This window comes from Pseudorasbora parva, chromosome 4 (genome assembly GCF_024679245.1).
Source record: "Pseudorasbora parva isolate DD20220531a chromosome 4, ASM2467924v1, whole genome shotgun sequence".
NCBI classification, from domain to species: Eukaryota; Metazoa; Chordata; class Actinopteri; order Cypriniformes; family Gobionidae; genus Pseudorasbora; species Pseudorasbora parva.
The window spans coordinates 16,504,655-16,517,241 of NC_090175.1; the positions used below are offsets into that span (position 1 = coordinate 16,504,655).

The 12,587-nt window shown below is 38.3% G+C and overlaps 1 protein-coding gene across 2 annotated transcripts in view; it reads right to left on the bottom strand.

Annotated features, from left to right (window-relative positions):
- pkn1a (protein kinase N1a) overlaps nt 1-12,587 on the bottom strand; it is a 58,524-nt gene that overhangs the window by 29,687 nt on the left and 16,250 nt on the right. Inside the window, exon 1 of one of the 2 annotated variants that reach the window (XM_067441079.1) lies at nt 656-892. The exons of the other annotated variant lie outside the window; for it this stretch is intronic. Within the exon in view, the coding sequence (XP_067297180.1) occupies nt 656-748 (93 nt within the window). The 5' untranslated portion in view covers nt 749-892. Of the gene's footprint in view, nt 1-655; nt 893-12,587 lie in introns of those variants that run through there. 2 annotated transcript variants of the gene reach the window in all.

Here is a 12,587-nt window from a genome sequence, read left to right on the forward strand (position 1 = left end):
TAAACAATGACAGAACAGCACATGAGAGAGTCAGAAGAGGAAGAGGGGGATGAGAGGAAATGACGTGATGCAACTCGCAAAGATATCAGATGTTGGGGGAGGGAGGGAGGACGCGATCCACAAAGGAAATAAAAGTCAGTCCACACAGAAAGAGTTTAACTCTTAGGGAGGAGAAGAAAGAGAAATAGACAGAAACAACATAAAAGTTGAAATCCAAAGATGGGGATAAAACATCTTTGTATTTTAAAGAAGTGCAATTGAGGTATACTGCAGCACTGCATTTTGTATCAATATAGTCCAAAATAAAAATGTTATGCAACTTTTAATGATTTAATGTATAGTTATGAATATTAATATTTTAGAATATATTTTTTATTTAAAATAATTAAATGTGGCATACATTATATATTTTTAATACAAATAATAGATGTGTCATACAATGATAAGGTATTAGTCACAATTCATTTCTTTAAACTAAAGAAAAACAAAATTAATTTTGCACAACAGTTTGCATTCTTGCACAACATTTCACATTACTGCAACTACAGTAAACTGAATCTGAACACACTTAAAATGACTTTATGACAGAGTATGCTTCGACAAAAACTCAGACCCAGTTTTCGATCAGGATTTGGGGTGCCTTTAGCAAGCCTACCACTTGTGGTGAAGCCGAAGGTTCTGGGTGTGTGATGTCGTCGACGTCGTGCTGCTCTGTGAGGGATGTATTTCTTCCCTCCGAATTAGCCATGTCACACCCTCTCCCTGTGTCTACCCGCCCGGCTGTGATAAAGACTGCTAATAAAATCTCCCTCTAGAGCGGCGGTCAGTCCACCCCACCCCCCGCCGAGACCCTCTTTATCAAACCCACTTCACAACAGAGACAGCTTCTCCCTTGACTAAAGAAAGGCGAAAAACGGAAACGATGTGGGGGTGAGGCGCAGGAGGAGGAGAAAAAAAAAAAAGCAAAGCGACAATAAGTGAGAGAAAGTGACTAAGCCCCACCCCTCAACTTCCTTACCTTCAGTCAGTCGATCTAAAATCTGTGTGTGTTGCATAGTCTACACAGAAACAGATGCAAGCCATTACATTGAGAAGTGATACAGAGACCATCGTCTAAACTGAACACACAAAATATGTCAGCGTCATTGAGGACACAGGAAGAAATTAAAAGTCAAGGGTTTTAGCATAATGAAGGTTTTGCTTCAGTTGCCACACATTTTCATCTGAACTAATCCTTTTTACCCCAAAAACTCAGAATCTAATGTGTAACAAAAGGGCTTTTCACACTTGAAATTGCTAACTGGGTCATTCTTAACCCTGGGTAAACCGAATCCTGGGTTATCTTTATTCATATTTCACACTGCTCATACTATACCCCGGGGTTAACCGTCAATCCTGGTTATTCACAAGATGACGTTTCACAATACACATTCCTAAACCCTGGGTTAATGTCCTTATTTGCACATTTGTGCTGTCAGTGTTAATGACTGGATAAATGCAGCATGTGTTCTGTTTACATTAAAGGAGTACTTCAGCACTGGAAAGATGAATCCGTATTTAAACTGAGTCATTAATGTAGTAGAAATATTATTTTTGAATTTGGTGCCTTCTAGACTGAGAAAAGACAGAAAATGTATTTTTGTCTCATGGGGATGAAAGACAACAATTCCCAGAATGCTTTGCTGCTCTACGAGGCCACTCCTAAAGCCACCGCTACTGAAACACTGGATCACTGGGAAGCACGATCATTGGAATATACTCCAGGGTTTCTACTGATAGAAAGCCATATGCTAATCGCTGAAGTAACCCTTTAATGCTCTAGCATTGAGCATCCTCATATTACACATTTTTGACTGTAATGTTTTTTTCTGAGTGAACTTTACGAGCTATAAAAGGTCAAAATGAAACGTTATCTTCTACACTCCAATTTTAATCCCTTCACAAAGACTAGCGCCCCTTTAGTTACTGTTGCTAAAGCATGGCGCTCTCAGACAGGACTTTAATATGAAAGGCTCACTCTCAAATTTTGTACGTTTTTAAATAAATTTTAACAATAAATACCATTTTGTGGCTCTTTAATGTGTGATGACTGATCGCTGTAGCACCTCAATTAAAGCTGCTAGTGAAACGATCATCTCTTCCTTCTAGTTAATTTATAGTATCAAATAAACATGAATGAACTAAAGAAATAATGTTGTTTCAACTATGGAAAGATGTCCCCTCAAACTCCCCTGACTGCTTTGTCGGACAAAATGGCATATTTGAAGGATGACGGATTATGATTAGTCAGATTGTCTATCAAGCAAACTCCCGGTGAAGGGTAAATGATCGTGTTTTCCATTGCCATTTTTCCTTTCCAAGATAATTGGTTAAATCCTTTTTCCAAGATAATTGGTTAAATTCCCAGGGAACATATACCTTGAATGCATTGTAATCATTACAGTATGCATATTTTGGGAGTTTATTATCACCCACAACCCCTACATTCAGTGTACGACAGTTCAGCGACAACAGCAGGAAGACTCACACTTGGACACTGATTCCTATCTATGGTGTATCAAAGAACAGTAGAGATTTGTTAGGATCATAAATCCCAGGTGTGGAATACAGGTTGCCCTGCCATTCTTGAACACCAGGAGGTGTGAACAGAATTGTTTAATTAAACAGTTTGATTGTGTCTGTTTAATATCAGTTTGCAGGAGGGACCTTCACTGACGTTACCTTGGAAGATTGTTGCTATAATAAGAACAGACTGAATGCATGTACATAATGAGACATTAAAAGTCAGACGAAATATGCTAAGGGGAAATAAATAATAAGAGCCATAAAGTTAAATAGATATAAAGCCAATAGCGGGTAAAAGGTCAGGAATATTTTTTCTAACTGGAGAGTTCAATGCAAACAATCAGGTTCCACTTCACTTCTGTTCAGATCTGATAACAGTGTCTGTTAACTGCATCATCAAAGCACGTCTAAAAGCCCTAGGTTTAATAAAGATTTAACAGCATGATGTTGTCATCAAAAACAGCTCTGTATGTATGGGGCAGCGGTTGTTTAGGGCGTCACACCATCTCTGAGTCACACTTGTTAAAAATCCCCAAACAAAACTAATCGCACAGCAAATTAAAAGAAACATGCATATCCTGTTTGTGAACTATATGCAAATACTTGCACTCACAATATCCATGTAAATGTGCATTTAGCATCCTTCGGATGAGACATTAAACCGAGGTCCTGACTCTCTGTGGTCAATAAAATTCCCAGGAAAATGTGTACATTTGCCCATTGGCCTCTGTCCATCATGGCCTTCTAATAATCCCCATATACCAGTATACCAATAGGCTTCATCACTCCGTCTCCTCTCCACCATAAACTGGTGTGTGGCGAGCATTCAGGTACAATATGGCTGTCGTAGCACCATTCAGGTGGATGCTGGGGTGGTTGAGATTTCCCCCCCTTCCAGCAATATGAGTATATAAATATTAAATATGAGTATATAATATTACCAGATACTTTTATCCAAAGCAGATGTGCATGGAAAATTGTACATATTTATCAGTGTTTTCCTCAGGAAATGATGTTGATAGTGCCGTGCTCTACCAGTTACTCTCACCATCTCACCATTAGTCACTTTGGAAAAGTAGAGTTGCGCAAATAAATGAAAATATGTATTTTTACACAGTGGCAAAATTATATATATATGTGTGTGTTTGTGTGTGTGTATGTATGCATGTATGTATACATATATATATATATATATATATATATATATATATATATATATATATATATATATATATATATATATATATATATATATATATATATATATATATATTAGGGCCGGGACTCGATTAAAAAAATTAATCTAATTAATTAGAGGCTTTGTAATTAATTAATCGAAATTAATCGCATTTTAATTGCATATAAATATTTGACCTGAGAACAATGAGAAGTAATTTTTCACATGTATTTTTAGTATACCATTGAATAATGACTGAATACATAAGCTTAATCAACAAAATATTGTTTATTTATTTCAGTCCAGCAGACCAGCGAAATGTTTGCCATTAAGTTTAGCAAAAGCATATTTGTGATATTTGAGGCTCGATGTGCTGCGGTGATACGCAAATTCCTTGTTGTATCGCTTGCACACAACCGTGCTCTTGTCGACGCTTCCATTCTTTCGTTTTTTTAAACAAAATTTCCCATCCACGGGGCCGAGCAAAGCAGTCTCATCAGCTTCTTCATTCATGTTCACTCATGCCCTGCGTCTCAATCAGCTCCCTAGTTCACTAGTCAGGGCACTGATCAGGACATAAGTCAATGGGCTGACTCCCTGAGCAGTGCCCTGACTACTGAACTAGGGAGCTGATTAAAACGCACCCATGGTTTGTTATTGTCGTGACTCCGGAGCGCTAGTTGGTGTTCCAGTATAATCGGTCCGTCAAAACTCATTCATTGAAAAACGTTCCGCGCTGCAAAAATAAGTGTGGTAATTTTTTTTATTTTTTTTGCGTAATTAATTAACGCGTTAAAGTCACGTAATTAATTAATCTTAATTAACGCGTTAAAGTCACGTAATTAATTAATCTTAATTAACGCGTTAAAGTCCCGGCCCTAATATATATATATTTTTACATATATATTAATACATATATACATCTATACATAAAACGTACGTTTTTTTATTAGGAGTGCAAAACTTACAACAGAGTACAACAACAAAAAATTTGTTATTTGTTAAAACTTAAGTTTTAAAAGTAAATAGATAAAGCTATTTATTTAATTTTTTAAAAATGTAGTTGCATAGTTAATTGGTAACTACAATATATAACTAATATAATATAATAGTATAGTATACTAATTATATTTATTATAATACAATTTATTATTATAAATATTATATAATATGGGCTGCACAGTTATGACAAATAAGAGTCAACAATTTCTCTTAATATTGTAATTATTAATTTTGATTAACAGATTTTACACTCATATTTATTTTATATTTTATTTGGATGTTTGTTGCATTATAAATCAACAAAGCTGTCCCTACACATAAGACTGCACACAAGTGTCATGAATAAACATTTATGATAATGGGGGACACAGGACAGACATAAAACTGAGCACCTCTGAACAGCACTTGTAGAAATTTGCCTAGACAACCCTAGTCTCAGCGTCAGACATCTTGCCCACAGACCGTTGGCTAAACGTCTGCTGCACAAGGCACACAAAATAGGGAACACTTCGGGAGTTTTGAAGTGGTCATCTGATTGGTTCCATTCTACAGGATTTTCAGGGAGACGTGCATGTCCTGTTTTTGCCTGACAGTTAGTCTGAAGGTCTGGCTACGCAAGACTAAGACAACCCTAATATGAGCTCTTGCACTGTTCAACCCAAACTATAACTGTGCAGTGCTCATTCTCCGGTCACGCTAACTTACACACACACACACACACACACACACACACACACACACACACACACACACACACACACACACACACACAGAGGAAGCTCTATTCAGCTGCTGTGGATCGTGAGAATGCCAGCAATTCTGAGCTCAGTAAAAGTCCTGAGGCCAAATGACTGTCCTTCCTTCTGTCTCTCCCTCTCTCTCGGGTCTCTCTGCCCAGTCATGAGCTCTGAATTCATTTAACCTCATTTCATTTGTACCAGAACATTCAAAAAATGTTTACTTTAATTTAAGATTACTTCTATGAATACACTTACAGCCAGAAGTGACGAGGGAAATTAAAAATATTTTTTTTTTTTTACAATATATATAATAGGGATGTGAAGAGATCTCGGACCAAAAGATTTCTAGTTGAGTGAAAAGCTGTCTCGCGATATCACCATGATGGAACGTAAGGATGAAATTATAGAATATGCCACCGCTAATGCAGAGTTTACACTGCCCGATTTAAGCCCCGATTTTGACTCGCCGACAGGTTTTGCGAAATCGCAGCGCCTTGTTGAATCAATGCCACGTAGAACTAAGGCAGTTCTGAAGGCGAAAGGGGGTCAAACACAGTATTAGTATGCTGTTCCTAATAATCCTTTAGGTGAGTATATATGGACTTACAAAAAGTCCATATATAGATTTACAAAAATTATATAGTGAGAATGTACCACATCAATCAATTTTCCAAACCGTGTTTTTGTCTTACCCTGAATAATTATGGTACGCTTATTATAAGTGTTTATATTGGGACTATTTCAGGTCAGACTGGTAGGTACCGCTGCGGAGGAGCACAGTCCCTGCGTGACTCGCCCATAGACATGAACAGAGAGAAGGAGCTCCGGCTTCAATGTTCTTCCGCAAGACACAAGCAGTTCTGTTTATTAACCACTAGAGTGCAAAAAGTTACGGACTGCAGCTTTAATATACAATGACATAATACACCACAACACTTCGGAATAGTAAACATACAATACAGAACACACATTCATGTATACTTGATTGTCAGTGCCGACAAACGGACCGTGTTAACATGGTGTCTGTGTATGTGCGAGTGCGATGTTTGTGTGTGCTATATGTGTGTGTACTTTGTCCATGTGTAGTCACAGGTTTGCACCATGACATCTCCCCTTCCCTAGACACCTCTTGTGGTGTCCTGGAGAGGAAAATCTACTGTCAAGTTCTCAGGACCAGTCCAATACAAAAAATCAAATGGTTGTACAGTAACCATCATTATACATGCAGCAGTGTCCTTCATTTGGCTGAGCCAAACTTATGCCTGGTGTTTAGTCTCCAACTTAAATTTCCTACCCATGAGGTAGAACCTAAAAGAGTCTAGCCCATTTAACAGCCAGGCACTCCTTCTCTTCTTTTCCTTCTCTCTCATGGAAGGAGTTTCCTGCTGATAAAAGCAATGTGTATCAAGTGTCCTTGTTCTCCCTGTAAAAGCCAAGCTCCAAGACCATTTTGTGAAGCATCAATCTCAACTGTAAAGGGTTAGTCCATTTTATTTATTTATTTTACTTTGCAACACCCACAAGGGCTACAGTCATTTTAGAGATGTTTGGAATAAAGTGTCTATATCACCCTACCAGGCCAAGGAAGGATTGCACAAGTTTCTTTGATGCAGGTTCAACAGCCTTAATTTTCCCAACCTGAGGGCGTATGACTTCATATCCCAGCACATGACCAAGGTAGCAGGTCTCAATTTTGGCAACAGTGCACTTGTCTGGGCATTCTTTATACTAGTTAACACTTTCTTGAGATGTTCCAGGTGGCCCTGTCCTACTATAGATGATGATGTCATACAAATATGCAACGGCAAACTTCTCAGAGCCCTGGCGGATCTGATCAATCATCACCTGAAAGGTCGCAGGGGCCCCATGAAGCCCAAAAGAAAGCACCTGGAATTGATACTGTTGATGGGGTTATTCCACTCACTGGATGATGGTTCTTTAACCTCAACATTTTTGCATCATCTCCAACTCGGGCCTCATGATGGGCAGTCTTTCTGTAACTCTGTAAATTGGTTGAGGTTTTAAGTCCTTCAAGTAGATGTGATTTTATACAAGGCCTGTCCTACAAGGTGTGTCCAGGAACAGTTGGTCAGGTACGTGTATCCCAGCAGTTGCTTCCTTTGGTCAGCAGTAAGATGCTGAAGGTTTAAAGGGCACTCACATCAATGAACAGGTGCTTTTCTGCTTCATCCTCCTCGAGTATTGCACTAACCCAAGCTCTCCTTCATGGCAGCATGTGCAGGTTCTGGCTGCAAGACCTACTTGACACTTTTTCAACATTTTGACATAGGAAGTTTGCAAGGTGATTTCTAAGTGGCATTTCGATTTCATACGTTTCACAGGAACAACTTTTCTCCTCACCAGGTAAGAACCTTGCCATTTGGCCAACAGTTTGTTATAGGGCTGTCACTTTTTATTCGATATTCGAATATGCATTCGAACATGACGTGAAATATCCGTAATCGAACTATAAATAAACTATCCGGTTTTTAAAGTGCCATGTAGCGCAATTTTTTACAGTCGGGTGCGTTTACATGGAGCACTGTAATCGGTTTAAAAGTCCAATCCGAATGAAAATGCTCCATATAAACACCTCAATCGTAATAAAAATGCCCAAACTGAATGAAATTGTAATCGTTTTGAGATGGGTGGGATAAACCTTTTTATGAATCGATCAAACGAAACATTTCACCATGTACACGAACTGACAGGATTACTTTTGAGTGTGCATCCTTATATGACGTACGCCGCACTCACATGCACCAAGCATGTTGACAAGAGGAAAGTACATTTTTCTGAGGGATAAACTTTTTATTTCGTAAGAAGTTTTGAAGATAATGTTGGCATAATGACACTGTCCCTAAACCTACCCATGTAAGCAAACAATCAACTTCTTAACTGCGCCTGACATTAGAATTTATTTTTTCTGAGATGATTATTACACTCTACAACAAATAAATAGCTTTTATAAACCCGTATAAGTCCTGGTGGCCATTGGGAGCTGCTATGGCATCCGTAAACAAATTCCAGCTGAGAGGACGGCGTCGACATCTGATGCCGTAGACAAACTGAAAGCTGTGATGATTGCATAGCGGCACTTCATATCGATTAAGTTGATAACCTGCTGTTTCAAACATTAAGTTAACAATTTATTTTTCCATACAGGCTGTGGCCTGAGTCTTGTTTATGACTGTCAAACTGTTAATGCATTTGTGATTGAATCTCCGCTACGGCGGTGTCGTTTTTTTGTGGGGGTGGGTCGTAGATATTCGAATACATTGCTTGATATTTGATATCCGTTCGAATTAGATTTATTTTTTAAATGACAGCCTTAGTTTGTTATCTGGTGTACAGAGTAGCAACAAGACTTGCTGTCCTGGCTGAAAGGTTCTGGTCTTCTGGTTGTACCATGCTCTCTGCTTCACTTGCGACTGTTTTCCTGTGCTAGGGTAAATGACAGTTATAACTGCTCTCTCATTTTGTGGATGTTGTGCTTGGGTGGTTTGTCAGTGGCTTTCCAACTGTCCCTCGGGACATCCAGTGTCCACAGAGTGTCCTCTGACCTGGTGAGCAAAAAGCAGTTCACATATTGAAAACCCAGTGGATATTTGGGGAACTTCACGGGTAAGCAAACAAGAGGTAAGGCAGCCACTTGTCCCAGTCTCTTCCAGTCTCAGTCACAAACTTCTTCAGCATGACTTTTAAAGGTCTTTTTAAATCTTTCTATCAGATTGTCAGTGTGGGGGTGGTAGGGAGTAGCTCAGACTTTCTTAATGCCCAGTAACTGATAGACCTGCTGTAGGGTGTGAGTAATGAAATTAGGACCATGATCAGTTAATACCACTACGTAGGATGCCAAAGTTTTGATGTGACCTCTCTCAGGCAATATACCTCAGGGTGTCTGGTTTCATAACACACTTTAACACACATGCATAACCACAAATAACCAGAATAAACCTGTTTCCTTTTTGGCTTCTCTCCATTGGTCCAACAATGTACATTTCTACCCTCCCAAAAGGCGTATCAACTGTAGGTATCGGAATAAGAGGTGTGATAGCAGGTGTTCTACCAACTGTCAATTGACACTCACAAGTTTTGCAATATTCTTTCAACTATTGAGTTTACTGACCTTGATGTGTCATTTACTTAAATGCCTTCTCATATTTAAAAAACAGCTTTTAAGAGCACAACAATATAGATTTTAAAAAGTACTTTTTAAAAGTTGTACTATTTTTGGAATAATAACTGTAACACACTCCCTGTGTCCAAATATGCATATACTTCCATACTATACAGCAGAATGTCAGAATTTAGAGCTTTTATAAAACAGTAGACAAAAAGTACCCAGATGCAACATGCATCATGATTTTGCGTAAACATACACACCACTTTCTAAAGCCAAGTGATGTATTATTTGTACGCATTTTGAGCTATCCGCATGCATGTCTACGCCGTGCGATTCCGCGTGTATGTCTACGCCGAAACGAACCATCATCTCTGCGTGTATGTCTACGCCTTGTGATTCCGCCAACCTGATCTTTCAGACTTAATATTCTACACTCTCAACAATATAAAACCCATTACAGGCAAATAAATGTACAGTCACACGTATTTATTGCAAAAACTGTCCATCAAAACAGTATAAAAGTATTAACTCATGTTACATTCTAAGTCTTCTGAACTCATACGATATCTTCATGTGAAGAACAGAGTTGATCTTAATGTTTTAGTCATTGAAATGATGATCACGCCACTTTGTGAACAGAACACACACACACTTGTTCATATTTCTCATTCAAATGATACACACGAGTCACGACTCTTTGGAATCACGAGACACACGAGAGCCAATGGCATTTTACAATCAAAGCTGATGTAAAGACGCAATTGGTCACGAGACACATAACAGCCAATGCTGTCAAAGCTGACCTGACATTTCTTCCAGCGACAACATTTGAAATATATTATTAATCTTTGGCGGATTGCCTCAACGTTAATGATCGCTTTTGGGGATTTTCTTCCCCAAACACTTGGGATATTTGTACTTTCTGAATAAATTGTGCCTGCACTAATATCTGCCTGTTATCCTGTTTTTTATAATACTGGTAGGTTTAGTGAAGAGTTTGAGTTACGCATCCAAAATGTGTCTGAATATTTGTGTCCACAAGGCAAATGGATTTATAAACATACTGAATTATGTTTTTTTGAAAATGTAAAAATGATGAATGTTTCTTGTGATGGGTAGGTTTAGGGGCAGTATGTGTGTGTGTGTGTTTGTGCGTGTGAGAGATGGGTAGGTTTAGGGGTAGGGGGATAGAATGAAACGGCGTTGATAAACACGCTAAAAAGCAATTATGCATCTTGATAGCACACCAAAATTACATAAGAATTGGCGTGTCATATATACGCCATTTCATGAGATCAGTCTACCAGATGACTTACTTTACGATGTTATTCTAAAGTGTACATCCACAAGACACTTAAATAGCTAAACTCATTCATACTATACTAAATGTACTTAATTGTCATGAAGTACGATTAAAACCAAATGTATACATAAACACAGTGTGTGTGTGTGTGTGGTGGGGGGGGGGGGGAAGAGAACCGTAAAAAGAAGAAAAAATTCCGGTGAGAAGTTTCATGGTGTCTTTACTACACATAAACACACACGGACACATCTGGAGCATTCTTGACATTCTCGTGTGGTGAGCGATAATGTTTAGTGTCAAATTGATGGATAGAGACTGACGCCCACATACACAGACCTATACAGATATATCCAAATCTATAGAGATTTTGGGGGTAAGATCATATTCTGACATCATAGACACAGTATGATAAGTCTGATTGATTATTTTTTATTATTTATTTATGTCTTTTTTATACATTAACAATATAATATGATACACATTTTGTGTATGTGTGTGTGCCTGCACACATGTGGAGGCAAAGAGTTCCTTAGAAGGTCATTGTGCGTTTTGCCATGCAGGGTTTTCAGTGTGTTCATTATGAGATGAATAGTGTGTGTGTGTGTGTGTAAACTGAGTTTAGATGAATCGTTTCATTGTGGCATCATGAGGAAAAAGCCTTCTTAAAATCTCTATTGTATTCACTCTAACTCACAGACTGAGATATCATTGTGCCATAGTGGATTACACTCTTTAATACTCTTACATTTGTATTTGAGCTATCACTTTAAATAACTAGATAATAGCTTCCTAAACTGATTATCTTGCAGTCGATATATGAGCCCAAAGTTAACTGCCAGTGACTGCCGTTTCAAAGGCTTTTATTTTACAAAAATAATATGAAGGAAGTGTCCAGGAAGTGGGTGTGAGATCAAGGGCGTGCTGACTCCATTGGGTCTCCACAAACTGCAAGGAGTGGGGGAAAAGGTCAAAAGGGGAAGATCATTCCAGGGTCACTGGGAGAGAGGTGGCCCAGTTCTGCTATACACAAAAAAGGGCATTCTTTTCTGCACCACCACCTATTAAAATATTAATAGTAATTTCAAATAATACTTAAAAGAAAGCATCTATTGAAATAATAGCGCATATTAGTTTAACATGTTATCTTAAAGGAACTGTATGTAAGAAATGTATTTCAATGAATCATAAAATTACCCTGATATGTCACTAGACATTAAGAAATCATGTTAATTTCAAATAATTATATCACTGAAAACAGTAGTCCGGCCAGGATATTGTCATATAAAAGTTGTTGTTGCAGTCCTCAACTGATGTTGATGTAGACATGTTGTGTTTTGGCCTGAAGCTCCACCCTCCACCTATCGACCAATCACGAAGTCAGTAGTGTTTCTGCATCCGGGTTGCCAGATCTGCTCTAGTTACCACAGCTGCAGCTACAAACGTTCCTGCTGGATCGTGGAGCCAATCTGACCTCGAGTCAGGGGGAGGGGGAAAGGGGAAAGTGATTGCAGTACCAGTTTTGGCCACAATCTTACATACACTTTATGCCAAGTCATAACCAAACTAAATTATATAGGAAACAGTGAGTTCATCATTCGTCATTTATTCATCCTCATGTCATTCCAAACCTATATGCGCTTTAAAGCATTGAAGACATTTTTAACAATGTTTAAC